General features: G+C 40.1%; 1 protein-coding gene across 1 annotated transcript; it reads left to right on the forward strand.

The window, feature by feature from the left end:
* The first annotated feature begins 980 nt into the window (after positions 1–980).
* Positions 981–1,700, forward strand: LOC107804834 (uncharacterized). Its single transcript, XM_016628768.1, has one exon. The coding sequence runs from the start codon at positions 981–983 to the stop codon at positions 1,698–1,700; it is 720 nt and encodes a 239-aa protein (XP_016484254.1).
* Positions 1,701–25,748: the final 24,048 nt, after the last annotated feature.

The raw sequence follows: 25,748 nt of genomic DNA on the forward strand, positions 1-25,748 counted from the left end.
TTTGGTAAATACCTTGGCTTCCCAATCCTTAGTAAATACCCTAAAACCAAGATCTTGGACAAGTTACATTCCAGACTATTTCACTGGAAATGCTCATTTCTCAATATGGCTGGGCGTACCACCCTAGCAACAAGTACTATAGGAGCAATCCCCTCGCACATAATGCAATACACTCTCCTTCCACCCAAAACACTAAATTCCATTGATAAAATACAAAGGGATTTTATCTGGGGCTCTACAAGTACTACAAAAAAGCTTCATCTAATAAGTTGGGATATCGTCCCCAAGGATCTAAAAGAGGGTGGTTTGAGTATTCATAAGGCAAAAGAGAAAAACTTGGTTATCCTTTCAGGCCTTGTATGGAGACTCTTAAAAAATCCTTCCACTTCATGGTGTCATCTCATCATGTCCAAATATGCTCATTCAAAGTCATTTGCAACAAAGGAATCCTTTGGCACCCCTCAAATAATTCTCGTTTGAATATTTGGTACAACAATTGGATTTATAATTCCTCCTCCCTTAGAAGCTATGTTGAGGGCCCCCTTAGCAAAAATGAGTGTAAACTTTCTCTAAGATCTTAATTAAAGATAATAATTGGGACATAAAGTCAATATCCTTTGAATTACCTCCTGAAGTGATCCACAATATTAGTATTACTCCTACTCCCTCTAATAATTCCAAAAGTGATGAATTTAGCTGGAAACTAAGCTCATATGGCATTTTCTCTACAAAACTTGCTATAATCTCCTCACTAATCCTTATCCCCCTTCAAATTCCTATAAATGGATATGGGACCTTCGTTTTCCTAACAAAATTAAATCTTTCTCTGGAAATGCTCTCAAAATCGTGTTCTATGTAGAGCCTATCTACATAAAATTGGTATGAACATTGATGCCACATGAACTACATGTAGAATTGGCATTGAAAACATCCAACACATTTTCTTGCACTGTACTTCCACCCAACAATTCTGGAAATCCATGGGTATCAACTACCATAACACTACTGGCAATGTTAACTGGCTCAGGGACTTTCGTGATGCCTTCATCAATCAAAATTCTAATAACATTGGTTGGGAAAATCTCTTCCCATGCTGCATATGGGAACTATGGAAAAACAGAAATAACAACAACATAACTAACCTTAGTTGCTCTTTGGACGTGAAAAAACCCATGCACTTTGCATGGGAATATATCTTCTTTACAGGAAAAAACCCTTTCACTACCAAAAATATTTCTATTGAGATCAAGTGGTATAAACCGCCAAAAAATATTATTAAACTAAACTGTGATGGTGCTTTCTCTTTTACTAACAATGCAGCAGGAATTGGTGGATTATTCCGTAATAGCAGTGGTGATTGGATTATGGGATACCATAAAGCAATACATGGCTCCTCTCCAATTCAAGCAGAATTATTGGCCCTACTCGAAGGACTAAGAATTGCAATGGAGTTTAATGATACAAATATGGAAATTGAAACTGATAGCACTGACGTTATAAAACTAATGCATGAAGATTGTACTAATTTCCGTAACATTATATTTGAATGCAGATGGTTAATACACCAACTGAGGCTCCGAATACTGAAGCACAATTTTAGAGAAGGAAATGATATGGCTCATCGACTGGCTAAAGAAGCAATGAGACATCCTCCCAGTAACAAATGTGTTTATCATGCTTGTCCGCCTTTTTTTTGCTGAAGAAGAAGTTCAAAAGAACAAGCATGAACTTTGTAATAGTATAAAAACTATCTCTACTGATGTTTGCACTTACCTAGCAAGTATGGGCAATGGTAATGCCCTAGAGACTATGTCTTTCTCTTGTAATTTGTTTTAAGTAATATAAGTATCGTGCTTTTATGTTCAAAAAAACAAAAGTGTTGCAATGCAACTCATGTTCGCAATTGCGATGTCCGAAAATGAGAACCACTGACCGCGAATCTGGTCAGTGTCACGGTCCCACATATGATGCAAATGCGACTAATCCTTCTCATTTGCGAAGGACCCCTTTCATCGGAAATGCGGACTAAGTTTCACATTTGTGAAGCTTTTTGTCCCTTGCTAAACGTCGCAAATGTGACCACCCTCCTTGTTCACAATTGCGACCCTATCTTCGCATTTGTGAAGTCTTAAATACCAACCCAATTTTGCCTTTGTAAGCTTGACATTACAAATGCGAGGCTCGCAATTGCGATCAGTTTCTCCCAAATGCGAGACCTGCAGGTTCACACTCGCAACTACTTTGCTTCAACAGTTGCAAAATCAACCAAAACACACCTGAAACTGATCCGAGCCTCTCGGGCTCAAATCCAAACATCAACACAAGTGTAATAATATCATACGAACTCGCTCATTACCTCGAATCATCAAAATAACATCAAATATCAAGAATCGATTATTAAAACTCAAGATTTTTCAACTTGAAACTCAATTTTTGCCAATTTTCACATAATGTGCCAAAATGCCATCAAGTCACCCAGGACCCATAAAAATATGTGTACAAGTCCAAAAATATTGTATAAACCTACCAAAATTGGAAAATAATGATCCGAGATCACTTACCAAAAACGTTGACTATGGTAAACTCAAACCTCATTTTAAGTCAAAAATCACATTTTCTTTAAAATTCACATAATAGAAGATGGAGATAGTACACAAAACGACCTATCGATTTGTCACACCTATTGAATTCGAATTCTAAACTTTTGCTAGGACAGGGGAGCCGCTTAACAATCCTGCAAGATATAAGAAGCTGGTTGGTAAATTAAAGTACCTCACAATAACTAGATTTGGCATTTCCTTTTTGTGAGTGTTATGAGTCAGTTTATAGATAGTTATTTGTCATGACCCAATTCCCATCATAGATCATAATGGATCCCAACGCTACCGTTAGGCAAGCCAACAATTAATTGACATGCTGATCGATAGTTTATAACACATTTTAGTACAAGTGATGAAATAAATAAGCAGAATCATTTTATTTTCATAGAGGAATACTGATATTATCTTAAATGTTCAAACATGGTCGAAATATAAAATCAAATATCATAATAGAAAAGAAACCAAGAAAAAACATCTAAATTTCCAAAACTCGGTGTTACAAGTGCATTAGCATCTACTGAAATAAAAATTAATATTCCAGCGACTGTCTAGAATAGAAAATAGATAGAATAAGGTAAATGAATGGGAAGGAGACACTGTGTGTTGCTGATCGTAACATAGGGAGCAGTACACCACAAAGTCTCCTCAGCAATTGCGCCCACGCGCCCATGTGACCACCAAATGTACCTATCCCAGTACTTTCACAATTAGTGCAGAAGTAGTATGAGTACATAAATCAACGCGTAACCAGTAAGTATCTAGTTTAACCTCGAAGAAGCAATGTCGAGGGGTCGACATAAACACATACTAGTATTCCAATAATCAAAGTACAATAAAAGTAGACAGGTATGAATCATAGCAAATAAAAGCAACAAAAACAGATATATGTGTATAACACGATCCTCAACAGAAGAATAAATAAAAAATCCTCAAATACCAAAAACAACGTCGAATGAAATATTTATGACAAATGTCGGGTGTAAACGTCAAAAAGTCAGAGTCAGGATACTCATATATACACTGACTCCCTATTGAAATAATATGCATGATTCTGCCGAGGCGAACATCCATATCCCATAAGAGTGATACTACAATATCACTTCTGCTCATATACATTCCAATAATATTACAGAGGTCATACAACCCAATCTATAGATGCATCTCATAATACCTCTGTGGTCGTAAGACCCGATCTGTAGTGATATTTTATAATACTGTTGAGATCGTATGACCTGATCCATAAAAATAGTGTTGAGGCATTCAACCCGATCCCATAAGAATAGTAAAATATTTAATGGGTCATCAACCCAACTAAGAGAATATATGTGCGAGTTATGAAATCAAGAAATTTTCATACAAATAAGCACATCGCGGGAGTAATTTGTAAGAGATAGTATAATTTTTCTTGGCTAATATAGTAGGCACCACATTTCTGAAATAGTAAGGCTCGATACTTTATGAAATTTTAGTCTCAGGCTAATACATAAATTAAAGAATTTAAACATGTAAGAATAACTCAAGTAGTACAGTTAAAGTATGGTGTGAGTTTAAGTCTACCCGGTCAAATCAAGAATTTAGCACACGTATGGACACTCGTCACCTAATACGTGCATAGCTCCCATAACACATAACACGTAGCAAGTATAGTACCTTTGGGGTATTTCCTCTTACAAGGTTAGACATGAGACTTACCTTGCTCCGAAATTTGATAATCGGCTCCAACGCCTCTCTAACACCTCAAACCAATGCCAAACGATCTGTAACTTGCCAAAGAACGTGCAAACTAATAAAAATATACTCAAGACTCGTAATTTAACAATTAAAAACAATTCCTCAACCCAACATGAAAGTCAATAAAAGTCAACCTCGGAACCACGCGTCTGGATTCCAAAAATTCTCGAGAAAATAAATATTACCCATAGCACCACAACTCAGATATATAATTTATTTCCAATTTCATTCCCAGTTTCGTGGTCAAAAAAATATCATTTCTAGGTTTTCTTCCAGAAATTCCATAATATTTACTAATTTCCATGTTTAAATCCATATATAATCCATGTTTGGCTCATAATAAGTAGGAACCATTTACCTTGTGATAGATGATGAAAGGGGCCTTCCAAAATCGCCCAAAAATTGGATCCAAGTTAGAGAAATAATATGAAATGAGTTAAGTCCTAATTTTGCAACCTATACACTGCCCCATTTGATCCTCTTCGTGATCGCAAAAGCACACTTGCGATCGCGATGGCCAAATCTGCAACTGCCAAAATACCTTTCTATACGAACGCAAGGGACCACCCGCAATTGCGAACCTAAGCCGGCCAACCCTACTCGAACGCAAGCCTAGATCCGCGAATGCGATGGCCAATCCTTCAAGTCTCAAAACCTTTTCCTACGCGATCATGAATGACCTCACTCGATCACGATGAGCAACCTTCTAATCCAGGCCAACACCACTAACTCATCACGTTTGCAACCCTCACAACGCAAACACAAAGAACAACCAGACCACCAAACGCGATCACGAAGAACAATTCTTCTCTAGCTCCACACAACACTTCGCGATCGCGAGACGTTCTCGTGATCGCGATGATAACACTAACACCAGAAACAAGCAACTGTAAGTCAAAGGGAAATGGTCTAAAATAATCTCGAAACACACCCGAGGCCCCCCCGAACCCCGTCCGATCAAACCAACAATTCCCCATACCTTATCCAAACTTATCCAAGGGCTCCAAATGCCATGAATAACATCAAAACGAAGGATCGACAATCAAAATCCTTCTCCTAACTTTCAAATCTTCAAACTTTGTAAAATGCATCCAAATCACGCGTAACTATTCCAGATTACGACCACATAAGTTCCAATCAACTAAATGAACTTATTCACGATCCACGAACACCACCTTGAGTCCATTAACGCTAAAGTCCACTCCAAGTCAATCTTGGCCAATTCAAGAACCTTCAAAATACAAACTTTCGACAATAAGCATTGAATCGCTCCCGGACCACCCAATACTCAGTCCGAACATAAGTCAAAATCCGAAAATAGCTTACAACCTATAGGAACCTTGAAGTCCCAATTCTGAGGTCGTTTACTGAAAAGTCAAACCTTGGTCAACCCTTCCAACTTAAAGCTTCCAAAGAGAGAATTATTCTTCCAAATCAACTCTGACCCTCTCAAAAATTGAAACCAACCACATATGAGAGTCATAATGCCTAATGTGAAGCTACTCAAGATCTCAAATCATCGAACAACATGCTAAAACTCAAAATGACGGGTCGGGTCATTACATTTTGTCCCGCTTAAACCTACATTTGTCCTCGAACGTGCCAAGAGTCGTTCTCAAGCTGCCGAATTACTGTATAACTCATAATGCACATACTCGCGCCACCTCACTCCATACAAGCACATTACCAAACCTCTAACTAAAGATCTTTCCTATGACCTTAGCCCACAAGCCTTAGAACCAAATTCCAACATCCGAAATTCCCTATAAGGTCTGAATTTTGCATACATGCACTATATCAATCACAACGAACCATAATAAAGCATAATTATACACATAAGATGTAATCACACTATCACGCCCCAAAACCGAGGAGCATGACCGACGATCTACCGAGTAAACCTGACTGAGTAAGCCTGTTAGGTTTCATTCTACCCAAACTATTCATGAATAAAGAGGAGATGAACTCCATCTATCATACTTTGTAAACATTTCATTAACAACTTCTATTTTGTTTCCGTTAGCAGTTTCAACCATAATATCCAAAATATTACAATTTTTATGGAAGTGAAGAAAAAATATATTTGTCAAATACAAATATTTTTAATTTAATATCTAATACCAAACACCACCCACAACCTGTCTACGGAGCCTCTAAATACAATTGAAGGGGAATATGGAAATGCCGGCAACAAGGCTCCAGCTATACCTCAAAATATAAAGTACATGATAAACAATGATACATGACTCAGAAATGAAGTGGGGCTCACCAAGTCGGCTAAAAAGAGGATGCGCCACCAGCTGCAACCAACACTATATGCTATGGAACCACCTACATCCATTTAAAGATGTAGCGCCCCTGACAAAAAGGATGTTAGTACCGTCGAATAATACTAGTATGTAAGGCAAACACAAATCTTAAAAGAATGAATAGTGAAAACAAATAGAAGGCAGTTAAAATAATCAATAAGCACTTCACAGGATTGCAAGGAAACACTAAATAAGGACCATATCATTCCGATTCAATCTTTTCATCTCTTTAGGTTAAATAATCTTTAGTGCCACATTCCACAACCCATAATGCCACCGTGTTTTTACACGGAGTTCAGTCTCGGCTCGACTGGCTAAGCCATCCCAAGTGAGACATATCCAAATTCACAATGATAATCACAAATCCAACATAAATGCCACCATGTGTACAACATGGTGTCCGATCTCGGCCCGATCGGCTAAGCCGTCTCAAGTGAGACATAACCATATTCACAATTTCATCCACAATGCCAATGAGTTCTTACACGGAGTCCAGTCTCGTCCCGACCGGCTAAGACATCTCACTTGGAACATAACCTCTTTCAATTATCCATTTAATTCACATTTCTTTCCATCTTGCATTACATGGCACAAACAGCCCCATTTATTAAGTAGTTCTTGGCAATTGGACAGATTTTATAATTCAAGTATTTCCCTTTTTATTTGTTTGAATAACAGTATCATTCATGTTACTAAGTTCTATCACATAAGGCATTGCACGCATAAGGAAAAGAGCTTGGAAATCATAACCACGTTCTCAAATAGCATGATTACATGGTAAACATTTAGAACAATTACCGAGCATAAATCTTTCAACCCAACACATTAAGACAATCAATTCTAGAAGGATCAAGTCAAAACTTACACCAATTATTCGGACACTAAGAGTTCAATTATAAGAAGAAGAGGGTTAGCCGTACATACCTCAATAGAGCTTTTAAGCAAATTCTACTTTTTGAAGTCATCTTAAAACAGTTAAATCGAGGCTCATTTCATAATCTATTCACATTTTCTCATGTCATGGGCATCACCAGGCACAATTATAACTCAAGTTATCAGCACGTTGGCCACACTCTATTTCCCAAATTCATTTAATTCATTTCAAATATCTTTACAGATTACCAACAACTAGACACAATCAATCAAATACTTTGGTACACATGAGAGCGTTTAGGAGTATCAAGCATATCAAATTTTCTCACACAATTTGGCATACTAGCCTTTATTTGAAACACGACTCAAAGCTGTAATGTTTTAATATATATATATATATATATATATATATATATATATATATATATATATATATATATATCATTTCGGAATAGTCATGTTTATGGGTAATAACCCGAAATATAAGATTTATGAACTTTCAGCCAACCATGCTTGAACTTATGAAAACATTTATGGAGTTCGATTATAAGAGAGACAGTTTAGCCAACATACCTTGTTTAAGCTTTCCTTAAGTTACTACAACGTTCCGAAAATTCTAGCAATCCCAATCTACTTCGAGACATAACAAAATCTAACACAAATTAGGAAGATATTCATGGATTCAGCTCATTTGAGCATTTTATCAAACACTAGTTATGCACCTTGATTTCAAAGTTCTTCTACAAGATTTCCTTCACTCCCCAACCCAATCTTTACTTATTTGTGTCCAACAATCTTCCCACAAACATAATTTGTACATGAATGTATACATAATACTATTACACCCAAGAATCATACCTCAATAACCCATCTTATACCCCAAACTTGAAATTAAAGTCTAGTGTATAGAACCTTACCTCTTAGATGAAGATCTTGTGATTGGTTTCCTTGATTCTTGAAGATTGATGAAAGATTGAATGGTCATAATGTTAGGATTCCTCCTTATCTCTCTAAAATGTTCTCACCTCTCTCTAGATTTTGTATAAAATAGCCCCAAATAAAGCCCCAAAGCTTATTTATCAAAGTGGGTTCGGATATGAAAATTTCCAAAAATGACCCCCAAAGTCAATTATGTGGTGCAATTATGCTATAGCATAATCGATATGTGGGCAGCAAACTTGCAGCATAATCATTATGTGATAGCATAATCGATAGCATAATCAATTATCCGACAGCATAATCAACATGCGACAACATAATTTTTGCCCGAGAGTCGTTTTGCGATCGCGAAATTCATCGCAAATCCAGCCTTTGGTAATTTGATCATAACTTTGTGTAGGAATGTCCAAATGACGAATGGTTTGAAATGTTAGAAACTAAACTCAAAGACCTTTCATTTTATAGGTTTTTCATCACATAAACCTTATATATATTTAGATAGGCTTGTCCAAAGTGTAGACTTGTGCAAACTCATTTGGAATTTTAGCCCATTATAAAATTTTCTAACTTGACTTAGACATAGGCCTCCCATTAGACCCCACATTACTTATTATATGACTTATACACTTATTTAGCAAATCCAATTGATGTCCATCATGTTAATAGCACGCAAAATATTTTAATTAGCTTACCTGGCACCATAAAACCTAAATTACTTAGCGAAATTTTTTGGGGCCTTACACACACGATATACCGCATAACTCATATATGTACATAACCATAATCTTCCTACAACAACTACTCCTTACCGAACACGGTAGCGACAACATATCCTTTATTGCACAAAACCATGTGCCAAGCCTTCACAATACTACAAATGATGGCAATTACGTGTAGAAACTCATAACCACCTATCAGAACCATGAGTCATAGAGTTCTCTCGTCCGACAAGAACCATTACCAAATTCTGAGCTAACTATTGGTAGCCTAATTTCTAAGAAACCTTATCTAGATCTAATTGCATCAATACTAGGCCCAATGGCCTCGATTCACCCACTGTAAGCTTCTCGGCTAAAAAGACACATCAAAAACCATCTAAAATATCATACAATGCGATCCATGCGATAGCAAGCCACAACTCGAACATGATCCATAAGGAAAGGGAACCCAAGTACCAGAACTACCCAGCACATGTAATAAATATAACAACCAAATAAAATTCTATGAATCTATTCCGCGAAAGAGAAGCAAAACACACAAAATAAGTACAAGGAATCATATCCAACCTCTCACCGTTCCAGCGTGCAACCCGATCCATACATGATACTACTGCGGCTTGCAACTTGATTTAAATTTAAGGCGTGCAACCCGATCAAAACATGATACCATTATAGTTTGCAACCCAATTTTTACATCATACTTGTGGCGGTATGCCACCCGATCCACACATAACACTCTACATGGGAATACCAGTCGAGCCAAAATGCTCACACTCACTAGACACACGTACATCAACAACAAGCACTCCAAGTGAATAAACATAACCCTAGGGAGACAGATAGCATAATGCGCTACAAAAAGTCGAAGCACGAATAAGGTGCAATGAACAAATCAACATCTCGAGAGCCATCTCGCTCATATATCACCGCATGGCGTACATAGGACTACCACCTGCGTGTGAATAACCAAGTTGCCTCACAACCCATATAGCATAAAAGATTAACGCATGAAACATATGTCGCGCCCCCTTTCTCTCACGAAATCGGGTTTCGATATTTTCTGGGACAACTCTTTTCCCTTTGGGATAGGGTAAGGGATTTGAAGAGTCGCCACCTAATGGATTAAGGTGCGTTAGGGCACCTAGAGCAGTTAACTCATGAAACCAGTTTACATCACCAGAGACTGGGTAAGGGCTCAAAATTACCTTGATGGGAAGGTGTTAGGCACCCCTCGAAGTCCACAACTGTGGGTCCCGTTCGAACTTAAATTAAGCTAATTAGTCTTAAAAGGGGAGAAAAAAATTAGACAGATAAAATATTCAACCTATTTTTTACAAAGGAATATAGGGGGATGATCCTAAGTGTTTTAGCCTATAGGATCATTCCATGCAATGCTTTGCAAATCCCTCAAGTCGGGGTTTCACTCATAGCATTAGTGCATGGCCTATCATTTCCTTTACTACCCAATTACTATCTTTCAGTTGTTACCTAAGCGTTCTAGTAACTTCTAACTCGTGCCTTATGCGTGCACTACCCATCCCTTACTTATGGTCCTGGAGGTATTTAGCACCTCTATTTAGGGTGGTTCTAGACTGACCTATGTTGCTTAAAATGAGAAAATCTAGGCGACAAACAAAATTAAAATAGGACTATCATGTAAGGAGCAAATAAGGGCTCATATTAACCTCCACAATTACACAACAAATGCACGCAGTTAAATCAACAGATTTTGTTAATTTAGGATCCTATAGGCAGGATATCTTGATGAGCAGAACATAACGCAAGACAACAGTTTTATTGAGGCGAACATCAGGACCTACTAGTTTGCCTATTGATTTTATAGAGCTTTGAATTTGGGCATTTTCAGGCAGTAAAATATCAGTTTTTTAAATCCTAGAATCATTAATAACCCTATAGATTTGCCTAAGTAATTAGTAGAATCCTATAAGCCTGGTATCTACAACTGTTAATTATAGGCCTATAACATGGTTTCTAAGTGAATTACTGATTTTAACTCGTAAAGATAGGTTTTATCTCTTTAAATCCTATAGGCATGCTTTCTAATTGCTATATATATATATATATATATATATATATATATATATATATATATATATATATATATATATATATATATTTAAACCCCTATAGGTAGGATCTTTAAGCTTCAGAATTAATTCCACCCTGCAGGCATGATATCTAAGTTGAAATAGATTTTTGTCTCCTATAGGCATGATATCTATCAGTTTAAATCCTACAGACATAATTTCTAGGTTTTGAAACTGATTTCTTTTATTCCTATAGGCCAAAGTTGAAGCTGATTTTTATTTCCTGTTGGCATGATATCTATTAATCATATGTGGGCGGAATTTTAAGTACATTGCCAGGAAAGTTTGTTAATTCCACAAATTGAATCTTATATACATGATCACTAATTCACGTTGGGTTGGAAGTATGTGTAGATCCTATGAACATGATTTCTAATGCAGAATTAACAGAAAGCCTATAAGCAATATCTCTAGCATGCCAAAAATGCGAAAATACAAACAACCAGAAGAATTCTATAGGCATGATCTCTAAACAAGTAGTAATATTCACATAATCAAACCAATAAACCTATAGGCAGGATTTCTACCCGAGTTTAACAAACATATAGAAATCCGCCCCCAGCTTTTACTAATAAACTCCAGATCTGTTTATCACAACCCAGAATGAATAACAATATCTATTATACTATAAGGAGTCTTAGTAGGCCCAATATAAACCTGGGAACCAGGCGTTCAAACACAACAACTCTGAAAAATAGCAGTGATCCATTCACAACACCTTAAACCAGGCTTCTAGTGTGTTAAAGTTCCTAAAGAGCCTCAGGGACCCTGGGCAATGCTCACACTAGAACCACACATTCAACACAGAATTCATAAAAAGATTAGAGAACCAGCCCCAATGTGTCAGAGTTCAAAGGAGTCTCAAGGACCCTAGGCAGTGCTCATACTAAGGTTGGTAGGAACCTAGATAACTAAGAGTAGAAGTTGAAAACTAGTACATAGGGGTAAGGGGGAATAGGTTTAGAAATCAGCACATACAGAATAGTAACAGAACTACACCAGAGAACAAACTCCTATACAACATCAGCATATAGTTCAACTAAGTTGATATTTGTTCAGACTAGATACTCATACCAAAATTTAAAGTAATCACAAAAGCAATGATACTTGAACTAACATACAGAATTAGCCATACATTACATGCTTATAGTATTTAACAATAGTCAGAATAGGGAACATACAGCTGAATTAGAAAAGGTTTCACATTATTGAAGGTAACTTAGTTTAGCATTATCACTAAGTGGGGTCATGTAGTCATATGGAAAGTAGAAGCATGCTGAAAACTTAAATAGACTAATCGAGTAAAGCAGATAGAACAGAACATAATAATAGGAGTTAAGGCATACCAGTTGAGAAGAAAGCAAATAGGAATGCAATAACAGTCAGAATCCAGAGACTATGGCCTTGGCTTTCAGCTGGCCAAATAGTGCAGAAATCAGAACAATAGAAAGAGAAAGCTCAAGTTTTTGAGAGCAGAGAGTTTGAAAGTTTTAAGTTGTAAAGTGTGTAAGTGTCTCAGTGTGTCTGTGTATGTATGTCTAAAATCAGGACAAGGGAAGGACTTTTATAGCATACAATAGAGTAAAACAAATAAGGTAATGAGCCAGTCACATATAAATAAAATATGAAAATCAATTAACAATCAAGTAAAATCAGCATGAATCAACTAATATGATAGAATTGAGTAAGTATCACTTAATTTAGGGAAAATATCACATGAAATCAATCAGTAATTAAGAATAAGGTTAAATAAGGTAAGAACTAATTCCAAAATCGAGTCAGAACACAAAATCAAGCCGGTAGTACGGATAATTAATCACATAAATAAGGTAAGAACAAGTAAATCTTAATAAGGAAATACTGGTACTAAAAGGAAAGTTGATTCCCAAACTCTAATTTAGGTAAATAGAATTAATTAACAATTAACTGAAAGAATTAAAGGTAAACGAGCAAAAGACAGTAGAATAAATAGTCAAGTAATCGAAACCCTAGGAAATACAAAGACATATAGATGGAGCTTGATTAAATCAAGTAAAAATTGGTCCAAAAATTAAATAAGAAAATCAGAGATAAAAACATTTAAACGGTAAAACCCTTTTTGCAGAAATCCATCAGAAATAAAAACCATAGTTGTTAGGGTAAATGAAATCAGTCAATAATAATAGTAAAAACTGAAAATTTAAGGGAGAAATACCAAATAAACACAAAATCGTTTCAGATCTAAAGAGATCTAAACGGATTCAACCAAAAAATAGCTAGGTTCATGAAAATACACAGAAGCGAATCAAATCTGGTTTGAACCAGAGATTTGAAACCCCAAAAACACGAAGATACTTGTAATCATAGGTATCGGAGTGAACATAGATGTCACAACCCAAAATCCCTCCGAAGGAGTCGTGATGGCACCTAGCCTCTAAACTAGATAAGCCTAACATTTACTGAAATAACATTAACATTTGCTGACTTCAAATTAAATAACTCTCAATAAATCGCAATTCCCAAAACCAGTGATACAAGTCACAAGTCTTTCTAAGAGTAGTTATACAAAATAAATACAACACTATTCCAGAACGAGAAGGAATCAATGGAACGTAAATACAAACGAAAGTGACTCCGAGGCCTGCGAACGCAGCAACAAGTTACCGTGAGTCTCTACCGCGACGACCCGCATAGCTACTATCGATCAATACCTGGATCTATAAACAAAAATGTACAGAAGTGTAGTATGAGCACACCGCGGTGGTGCCCAGTAAGTATCAACACTAACCTCGGTGGAGTAGTGACGAGGAACAGTCAAGACACCTACTGGTCAAATGAAATGAACAGGATATAATAAAATATCGAGATAAAGATAATGAGGTAATATCAACAACGGAGAGAAATAAAAAATACAAATAGTAGGAACAATAAAGGGAGAACACGGGTAGTAACAAACGATAACCAAGTAAACCAGATAACCAAGTAAATCAAATAATCAATTAAATCAGATAACCATGTAAATCAATACTGACATAACAAGAACATAGACACGTAAGAATGTATTCAAATAAAGAAGGCGATGCTAACTCAATCAATCACATCATGTCTAATACACAATCACGACCATCTCAATCCTCGGCTTCTCATATCAAAATTTAAACTTCCGAGCCTTCAACCAACATGGCACCTCGTGCCCCCATATTTTCCAACTCACTTTTAACAACAAAATCCACATGCTATACAATACGTAATGTCCGTACAAATGCACTCAAGATGTTCAAGAAGTCTCATTTACCTAATATAAGTAAATTATAATTTATAAACTAATTAGGAAAGCCAGCGAGAAAAGATGAAGTTGTTTCTTTTGAAATCATTTGAGTAAATAAAGTACCCCTTTCAATTAAAATACAATATCGAATGGATTATTACCTTTAACATGTGAGTTAATAACTTAAAACTTAGTAAAAATTCCTTTTTAAGTAAAATACAATCTCACACAGTTTAAGGGGATATAATTGAGAAACTAATTGAATTAAAGATGTAACAATTATTGAAGTTTGAAGTATTGGAATGCATATATATAAATACCACGAAGTATTGAAAATATTGTAGGTTCCAACATAAGGGATAACAGCAATAAAGGAATTTAAACAATTAGAACACTTGAGTTGGTAACAACAAATAAACACAACAACAGAAAGTGCATGGCATCACCCTTTGTGCTTTAACTCTCAATCCTCACCATGCAATCAATATTCACTTTTGTTCTTTCTTGTTGCGGCGTGCAACCCGATTCCAATCATATAATACTGTTGCGGCGTGCAACCCGATCCCAATCATATAATGATGTTGCGGCGTGCAACCCGATCCCAATCAAATAATGATGTTGCGGCGTGCAACCCGACCCCCGACCCCACCTGTCCACCCTTATTACTTCTTGTTGCGGCGTGCAACCCGATCCCATATAATATTATTACGACGTGCAACCCGATCCCAATATACAAATCAACACCAATCACAAAACAATCCTGATACGAGAATAATAGTATAACAACAATATCCCGACAAGGGAAACAATATCATAAGCAATAATATCCCGGTAAGGGAACAATAGTATAACAACAATATCCCGGCAAGGGAAACAAAATCATAAGTAATAACATCCCGGTAAGGGAATCAACAAGTACAGAACAAGGGTCACGAAAAAAACAAGAAGCACGATAACCTCAACAAAACAACAAGACATAATAAGTACGTGATAACTACACCGGTGTGAGCATGTGATTTTTGCCCTATATGAAATATTCCTAAAGAATCCCAAAGAAATAGATTTTTATTTTAATTATTTGCCATTTTAGGAATTATTGTGGAATTTTCTTAATTATTTACATTTTTCTGTGCATGTTTAATTTTTAGTTTAATTCATGAAAATACAAAAATACTCTGCATTTGCATTTAGGATTTATTTTTACATTTTTTATGATAATTAGTAAATTAGTCATTTTATAAAAATGAAAATCACAAAAAATAACTCACTTTGCATTTTAACACTTTAATTTTGAATTTTATAGTTTTTCTTTTAATTTAGGAGTTAATTAATTTTTGTAAATACTACAGTGAGTAATTAGCTTATTTTGGTAAGTTAATTTAGTTTAAGAGTTAATTTAGGTTTTAATTAAATATGGAAAAAAAGGAAAATTGGAAATTTAAAAGAAAAGGAAAAAGAATCCAAGGAAATGCTGATTTTTGGGCTATTCCAATTGAATTTCCCCAGGCCCAATCCAATTTCCCCCAAACCTATTCCGAATCCAGACCAAACCATGCCCCTAACTCGGTCCAAACCCCTATCTAACCAAATGTGACGACCCAAAGGGTCATCACCGTAATTCTTCCTTGTTCCGTGCTTCCGAGGCCTTGAAAACCTCGCTTTTAGTTGCCTCGATATTGCGTGTGCAGTCCGGGCGCGAAGCCGGAAAGCTTTTATGTTGAAATATGCGAATTTTGCGAAAAATTTGATGAATTTTGATATTTAATACGCATAATATTGACTTCGGTCAACATTTTGGGTAAACGGACCCGGAATGTGATTCGACGGTCCCAGAGGGTCCGTAGAAAAATATGGGATTTGGGCGTGTGCCCGGAATTAAATTCCGAGGTCCCAAGCCCGAGAAATGAATTTTTGTGTGAAATTGTTTTCTGAAATTAATTAAGGAAAATGAAGAAGAAAATTGATCAGAAAACTATGGTATCGGGCTCGTATTTTGGTTCCGACGCCCGGTACGAGTCTTAAATATGTTTTAAGCACTATCTGTAAAGTTTGGCTAAAAACGGACGTCATATGACGTGTTTCGGACTTAAAATGGGGAATTTGAGTTTTTATGAAAGTTGAAAGAAAATCATGTATTATGAGGCTTGATCCTATGTATATGATGTTATTTTGGCGATTTGATCGCACGAGTAAGTCCGTAAGGTGTTTTCGAGATCATATGAATGTTTGGTTTGGAGCCCCGAGGGCTCGGGTGAGTTTTGAGTAGGGCCCGGGAGGTCTTAGACTTAGAAAAATATATAGGTTCAGATGTTGCAGGCCCAGCGCGGCCGCGGACATTTCCGCGCGGTCCGCGCTGGCAGCCACGCGGCCGCGGTGCTTTTCTGTGCGGTCTGCGTGGTGGGGTTCAGAGGGTCGACCAGCGCGGCCGCGCACCAAATCAGTGCGGTCCGCGCTGGGTGGGTTCAGAGAGAGCCCACTTCTCCCCTCCCTCGGCGAGGCCGCGGCGCATTTTTGTGAGGTCCGCGCCAACCCCCAGAAAAATGTATAAATTTGGGATTTTTAGTCATTTTTCAACTTTTCAAAAACCCAAAACCTTAGAGGCGATTTTCCAAACAACTTTTCTTCTTCAAAACGATTGGTGAGTGATTCTAACTCATTTTCTTCACTTCTTAACATCTTTTAACATGATTTCAACTTCAATACAAAGATTTTCATGGAGGAAATTGGGTGTTTTGGGTAGAACCTAGGTTTTCTAAAAATTGAGGAGTTGGACCTCAATTTGAGGTCCGATTTCAAAACAAATCATATATTTGGACTCGTGGGAGAATGGGTAACCGGGTTTTGGTCTGAACCTCGAGTTTCGACCACGTGGGTCCGGGGGTGTTTTTGACCATTTTGGGAAAAACCTTGTAAAATATATTTTTATGCATGGGGAGTGATTCATTTAGTAATTATTAATGTGATTAAGTAACTTATGACAATATTTGAGCGGATTGGTAGTGGAATCAAGAGGTAAAGCTATACTAGAAGCGTGAGTTGAGTTTGGAGCATTCGAGGTAAGTGTTTGTTCTAACTTTGTCTTGAGGGATTAGGATTTGGATGTTATTTGCTACGTGTTAACTGTGGAGTACAGTGTATAGGCATGGTGACGGTTATATATGCACCGGAGTCTAGCATGACCGTGAGTCGTAGTTTCTTTTAAATTCGAAAGATGTGAAACAGTTGAGCTAATTACTTGCTAATATAATTATGAAGTGATAGTTGAGAAGCAGATGAGTTAAAGAAGGAAGTGTGGTATTTTTCCCTTGTCGGGACTTATTTTTGATTTGTTCTCCCTTGCCGGGATGTTTAATCTTGTTGTATATTCCCTTCCTCGATTGGTTGCGACTGATGATTGGGTGAGGAAGAGTGATTATGCACGAAGGGTCTTTCCGTGCCATGTTTTGATAATTATGCACGAAGGGTCTTTCCGTGCCATGTCTCGAATTATTTGAGCACGAAGGGTCATTTCGTGCCTTGATGTGAGAGTTATGTGAGGAAAAGCACGAAGGGTGATGTCGTGCACTATATTTGACAGTTTTGGTGAGAATTGAGAGTAAAAGCACGAAGGTTGGTGCCGTGCAGTTGTTGATTCACTTGCTCTCTTTCATAGATGTTAATTATTCAGTTTCCATATCTCTGTTCGTTGGTCTTATATCTAAATTGTTACACCCCACAGCATGTCCCCTCCCTATTATTTGTTTAAATTCTGTATATCTTTCCGTTGTTGCACATATATTTGTACAGGTTAATTATGGTAGGTCTGGTCTAGCCTCGTCACTACCTCGCCAGGGTTAGGCCAGGTACTTACCAGCACATGGGGTCGGTTGTGCTGATGCTACACTTCTGTGCCCTTTTTGTGCACAGATTCGGGAGTAGCTTACAGACCGCAGTAGCAATAGATTAGGAGCGTGCCTTCAGTCCAGAGACTCCTAGGTAGTTCGCTGGCGTGCGTGGGCCCTGAGTCTCATCTATTTCATTTCTGTTTGTTTTCATTGTATCGAAGCAGACTCCTTGTGTATTTTCTTTCAAACTCTTATTTGTAGTATCTTATAGTAGTCCGTGAGTATTGTGACACTAAATCTTGGGTAGAGGATGATGTTAATTTTTACGCATTTTCGTTCATTTAATATTAAATTAAGACTTCCGCTTGAATTTATTGTTTTTATTATTATCTAGTTGAAAATTAGTTGAAAAGGTATGTTAAGGTTGGCTTGCCTAGCTCCGACAGTAGGCGCCATCACGACTCCCGATGGTGGGGAATTCGGGTCGTGACAAGTTGGTATCAGAGCCCTAGGTTACTTAGGTCTCACAACTCACGGACAAGATAAGTAGAGTCTGAGGGATCGGTACGAAGATGTTTGTATTTATCCCCCAGAGGCTACAGAGTTAGGAACAAAAGATTTCACTTTGTTCATTCTTGTCGTGCGATTCAGTTTCTCAAATATTGATTGTCGTTCTACTCTGTTCTTTCCTAGATGGCGAGAACACGTGCGTCTTCTTTTACCGCGTAGCAGCCCGAGCTCCCAGCAGCAGCTCCCGCGAGGGGCAGGGGACGAGGCCGTGTCAGAGGTCGTGGTAAGGGCAAAGCTCAACCCCATGCAGCAGTTCCAGAGGTGGAGCCTCATATTGACTTTGACGAGGAGGTTCCAGCCCCAGCAGCTCCAGTGGGCCCAGCTCAGGTCCCAGGAGGGGTTATGTTCTCCCCAGACCTCCAGGATGCTCTCGTTCGTATAGCAGGCTTTATGGACAGTGTCACTAGAGCGGGTTTGCTGCCAGTAGCACCATCCACGTCCCAGGCTGGAGGAGGGGTTCAGACTCCTGCTACGCGTACTCCGGAGCAGGTAGCTCCTCGGACTCAGGTTCCAGTGGTTCAGCCCGCAGTGGCAGCTCAGACAGGTATTACAGCACAGGCCGGGGATGGAGCGGCCATGTCTTTGGATGCTTTGTGGAGACTTGATCGGTTCTTCAAGCTTATCACCACCACTTTTAGCGGTACTTCATCGGAGGATCCCCAGGATTTTCTATTCAGTTGTCATGAGATCCTCAGGACTGTGGGTATAGTGGAGACCAATGGGGTCGATTTTTGCACCTTCAGGCTTGCAGGATCCGCCAAGACTTGGTGGAGAGATTATTGCCTATCTAGGCCAGCAGGGTCTCCATCTTTGATATGGGATCAGTTTGCGGAGTTGTTCTTGGAGAAGTTTCTCCCCATCACTCAGCGGGAGGCACTTCGTAGATAGTTTGAGCGCCTCCATCAGGGCTATATGACAGTTACACAGTATGAGACTAGATTTACTGACTTGGCACGCCATGCAGTTGTGATACTCCCTACAGAGCGAGAGAGGGTCCGGAGGTTCATTGATGGATTGATTCAGCCGATCCGCCTTCAGATGGCCATGGGAGTTGGTAGCGATATTTACTTTCAGGAGGCAGCCAATGCGGCCCGACGGGTAGAGATGGCACTTGTTCGAGGAGGTAGTCAGGGTTCAGATAAGAGGCCTCGCCATTCTGGTAGGTTCAGTGGTGCCTCATCTGGAGGCAGGGATTCATATGACAGAGGCCACTCTCAGAGGCCCTTCCAGTCGGCACTTCAGGTTTCTCATGGTACTCCAAGCGGTGGTGGTCCTCAGCAGTATTATTCGGATCAGTAGACCTTCAGCGCACCACTAGCCCCCATCAGTGCACCGCCACTTCAGAGCTTCAGGGGAGGACATACAGGTCGATAGGGCCAGCAGTCCCAGCAGCCGAGGGCATGTTATAGTTGTGGTGACCCGAGTCACATTGTCATGTTTTGCCCCCGAGCCTCGAGTAGTTCTCAGCAACAGGGTCCTCGCCCTACGATTCAGGCAGCAGGTGATCCACAGGCCGCCTAGCCAGCTAGAGGCGGGGGTAGGGATCATAGGGGTGGAGGGAGAGACCGTAGAGGTGGAGCTCGGACCGCTAGAGGCAGGGGTCAGCCAGCAGTCGATCGCTCCAGAGACACAGTTCAGGGAGGTGGGGGTCAGCCCCGTTGTTATGCTTTGCTGGCCAGGCAAGAGGCCGAGTCATCACATGCTATGATTACATGTGCTATTCTGGTCTGTGGTAGGGGTGCTTCTGTGTTATTTGACTCGGGATCTACGTATTCTTATGTGTCATCCTATTTTGCACCCTATTTGATCATGCTTAGTGAGGCTTTGGGTACTCCTGTATATGTGTCCACACCGGTTGGTGAATCTATAGTGGTCGACCGAGTGCATCATTCATGTGTGGTGGTATTTGACGGTCTTGAGACCCGTGTCGACTTATTGCTTTTAGATATGGTGGACTTTGACGCTATATTGGGGATGGACTGGTTGTCCCCGTATCATGCTATTCTGGATTGTCACGCCAAGACCGTGACCTTGGCCTTGCCAGATTTGCCCCGACTTGAGTGGAGAGGGACCTCAAGCCATGCCACCCGCAGTGTTATTTCGTATGTCAAGGCTTGACGTATGGTCGAGAAGGGTTGTCTAGCATATCTGGCGTATGTTCGCGACTCCAGCGCAGAGGTTCCATCTATTGACTCTGTTCCTATTGTTCGGGAGTTCCCCGAGGTTTTCCCTTCAGACCTGCCGGGTATGCCGCCCGACAGGGATATTGATTTTTGTATTGATCTGGCTTCGGTCACTCAGCCTATTTCCATTCCGCCATATCACATGGCCCTGCCAGAGTTGAAATAGTTGAAAGAGCATCTTCAGGACTTGCTTGATAAGGGTTTCATTAGACCCAGTGTATCACTTTGGGGTGCACCAGTGTTGTTCATGAAGAAAAAGGATGGGTCGATGAGGATGTGCATTGATTACCGGCAGTTGAACAAGGTGACGATAAAGAATAAGTATCCACTGCCGCAGATTGACGATTTGTTCGACCAGCTTCAGGGTGCGAGGGTGTTTTCAAAGATAGATTTGAGATCTGGCTACCACCAGCTGAGGATTAGGGCGTCTGATGTCCCTAAGACAGCATTTCGCACTCGGTATGGGCACTATGAATTTTTTGTCATGTCATTCGGATTGACTAATGCCTCAGCAGCGTTCATGGAGTTGATGAATCAAGTGTTCAGACCTTATTTGGACTTGTTCGTGATAGTCTTCATTGACGATATTCTGATATACTCCCGCAGTCAGGAGGAGCATGAGCAGCACCTCATAGTGGTTCTTCAGACCCTGAAAGATAGTCAGTTGTATGCTAAGTTCTCAAAGTGCGAGTTTTGGTTGAGTTCGGTCGCATTCCTGGGTCATGTCGTATCAGCAGCAGGTATTCAGGTAGACCCGAAGAAGATAGAGGCAGTCAAGAACTGGCCTCGACTAGCTTCAGCTGCGGAGATTCGGAGTTTCCTAGGGTTACCAGGTTACTATCGTCGGTTCGTGGAGGGTTTTTCATCCATTGCATCCCCTATGACCAGATTGACCCAGAAGGGTGCCCAGTTCAGGTGGTCGGACGAGTGTGAGGCGAGCTTTCAGAAGCTCAAGACGGCTCTGACTACGGCACCGGTATTGGTTTTGCCCATAGGTTCAGGGCCATATACGGTCTATTGTGATGCGTCTCGTATTGGGCTTGATGCAGTGTTGATGTAGGAAGGCAAAGTCATTGCCTATGCTTCGAGGCAGTTGAAGATCCACGAGAAGAATTATCCGGTTCATGATCTCGAGTTGGCAGCCATTGTTCATGCCTTGAAGATCTAGAGGCATTACTTATATGGCGTGACGTGTGAGGTTTACACTGATCACAAGAGTCTTCAGTATCTGTTCAAGCAGAAAGAGTTGAATTTGAGGCAGAGGAGGTGGTTAGAGTTTCTAAAGGATTATGATGTTACTATCCTATACCACCCGGGGAAGGCCAATGTGGTGGCCGATGCATTGAGCAGGAAGTCCGCCAGCATGGGTAGTCTTGCTTATATTCCAGTCAGCCAGAGATCGCTTGCTTTGGATGTTCAGGCCTTGACCAATCGTCTTGTGAGGTTGGATATTTCTGAGCCTAGCAGAGTGTTAGCTTGCACGGTTGCTCGTTCCTCACTATTAAAGCGTATCCGCGAGCGGCAGTTTGAGGATCCCCATTTGTGTGTCTTGAGAGACACGGTGCAATGTGGAGGTGCCAAGAAAGTAACCTTAGATGATGATGGTGTATTGAGATTGCAGGGGCGAGTTTCTGTGCCCAATGTTGATGGGATTCGAGAGTTGATCTTAGCGGAGGCCCACAGTTCTCGGTATTCTATTCACCCGGGTGCCGCGAAGATGTATCAGGATCTGAGGCAGCACTATTGGTGGCGTAAGATGAAGAAAGACATCGTTGTGCATGTGGCTCGGTGTTTGAATTGTCAACAGGTTAAGTACGAGCATCAAAGACCTGGTGGTCTATTTCATAGGATTGCACTTCCCGAGTGGAAGTGGGAGTGGATTACGATGGATTTCGTTACTGGACTTCCGATGACTCGGAAAAAGTCTGATGCAGTTTGGGTCATTGTTGATAGGCTGACCAAGTCAGCGCATTTTGTTCCTGTTGCAGCCACCTATTCGTCCGAAAGGTTAGCCGAGATTTATATCAGGGAGATTGTTCGCCTTCATGGGGTGCCGATATCTATCATTTCGGATCGGGGTACGCAGTTTACCTCGCTTTTCTAGAGAGTGGTTCAGCGAGAGTTGGGCACCCAGGTTGAGTTGAGTACATCATTTCATTCCCAGACGGACGGTCAGTCCGAGAGGACTATTCAGATTCTTGAGGACATGCTCCGAGCCTGTGTCATTGATTTTGGAGGCTCGTGGGACCAGTTTTTGCCTTTAGCAGAGTTCTCTTACAACAACAGCTACCAGTCCAGCATTCATATGGCTCCGTATGAGGCGTTGTATGGTAGGCGATGTCGGTCTCCAGTTAGATGGTTTGAGCCGGGAGAGGCTCGATTATTGGGTACGGATCTGGTTCAGGAGGCCTTGGACAAGGTCAGGATTATTCAGGATAGACTTCGTACAGCTCAGTCCAGACAGAAGAGATATGCAGACCGCAAGGTCAAAGATGTTGCTTTCATGGTTGGTGAGCGGGTATTGCTCCGTGTATCGCCTATGAAGGGCGTGATGAGGTTTGGGAAGAAGGGCAAGCTCAGCCCTAGGTTCATCGGTCCATTTGAGATTCTTGATCGTGTAGGAGAGGTGGCTTATAGACTTGCCTTGCCACCTAGCTTGTCATCTGTGCATCCCATGTTTCATGTATCTATGCTCCGGAAGTATCGCGGAGATCCATCGCACGTGTTAGATTTTAGCACTGTCCAATTGGACAAAGATCTGTTATACGAAGAGGAGCCAGTGGCTATTCTAGACCGGCAGGTTCGACAGTTGAGGTCGAAGAGTTTTCCTTCGGTGCGTGTTCAGTGGAGAGGTCAGCCTCCTGAGGCATCTACCTGGGAGTCCGAGTCCGATATGTAGAGCCGTTATCCTCATTTATTTCCCGACTCAGGTACTTCTTTCTTTTGTCCGTTCGAGGACGAACGGTTATTTTAGAGGTGGAGAATGTGACAACCCAAAGGGTCATCACCGTAATTTTTCCTTGTTCCGTGCTTCTGAGGCCTTGAAAACCTCGCTTTTAGTTGCCTCGATATTGCGTGCTCAGTCTGGGCGCGAAGCCGGAAAGCTTTTATGTTGAAATATGCGGATTTTGCGAGAAATTTGATGAATTTTGATATTTAATACGCATAATATTGACTTCGGTCAACATTTTGGGTAAACGGACTCGGACCTGTGATTCGACGGTCCCGGAGGGTTAGTAGAAAAATATGGGACTTGGGCGTGTGCCCGGAATTAAATTCCGAGGTCCCAAGCTCGAGAAATGAATTTTTGTGTGAAATTATTTTCTGAAATTAATTAAGGAAAATGAAGAAGAAGATTGATCAGAAAACTGTAGTATCGGGCTCGTATTTTGGTTTCGACGCCCGGTACGAGTCTTAAATATGTTTTAAGCACTATCTGTAAAGTTTGGCTAAAAACGGATGTCATATTACGTGTTTCGGACTTAAAATGGGGAATTTGAGTTTTTATGAAAGTTGAAATAAAATCATGTATTATGAGGCTTGATTCTATGTATATGATGTTATTTTGGTGATTTGATCGCACGAGTAAGTCCGTAAGGTGTTTTCGAGATCATATGAATGTTTGGTTTGGAGCCCCGAGGGCTCGGGTGAGTTTTGAGTAGGGCCCGGGAAGTCTTAGACTTAGAAAAATATATAGGTTCAGATGTTGCAGGCCCAGCGTGGCCGCGGCCATTTCCGCACGGTCCGCGCTGGCAGCCACGCGGCCGCGATGCTTTTCTGAGCGGTCCGTCTGGTAGGGTTCAGAGGGTCGAACAGCGCAGCCGGTCACCAAATCAGTGCGGTCCGCGGTGGGTGGGTACAGAGAGAGCCCACTTCTCCCCTCCCTCGGCGAGGCCGCGGCGCATTTCTGTGAGGTCCGCGCCAACCCCCAGAAAAATGTATAAATTCGGGATTTTTAGTCATTTTTCCACTTTTCAAAAACCCAAAACCTAAGAGGCGATTTTCCAAACAACTTTTCTTCTTCAAAACGATTGGTGAGTGATTCTAACTCATTTTCTTCACTTCTTAACATCTTTTAACATGATTTCAACTTCAAAACAAAGATTTTCATGGGGGAAATTGGGTGTTTTGGGTAGAACCTAGGTTTTCTACAAATTGAGGAGTTGGACCACAATTTGAGGTCCGATTTCAAAACAAATCATATATTTGGACTCGTGGGAGAATGGGTAACCGGGTTTTGGTCCGAACCTCGAGTTTCGACCACGTGGGTCCGGGGGTGTTTTTGACCATTTTGGGAAAAACCTTGTAAAATTTATTTTCATGCATGGGGAGTGATTCATTTAGTAATTATTAATGTGATTAAGTAACTTATGACTAGATTTGAGCGGATTGGTGGTGGAATCAAGAGGTAAAGCTATACTAGAAGCGTGAGTTGAGTTTGGAGCATTCGAGGTAAGTGTTTGTTCTAACTTTGGCTTGAGGGATTAGGATTTGGATGTTATTTGCTATATGTTAACTGTGGAGTACGGTGTATAGGCATGGTGACGGTTATCTATGCACCGGATTCTAGCATGACCGTGAGTCATAGTTGCTTTTTAATTCGAAAGATGTGAAACAGTTGAGTTAATTACTTGCTAATATAATT

This window comes from Nicotiana tabacum, chromosome 11 (assembly GCF_000715075.1).
Source record: "Nicotiana tabacum cultivar K326 chromosome 11, ASM71507v2, whole genome shotgun sequence".
NCBI lineage: Eukaryota > Viridiplantae > Streptophyta > Magnoliopsida > Solanales > Solanaceae > Nicotiana > Nicotiana tabacum.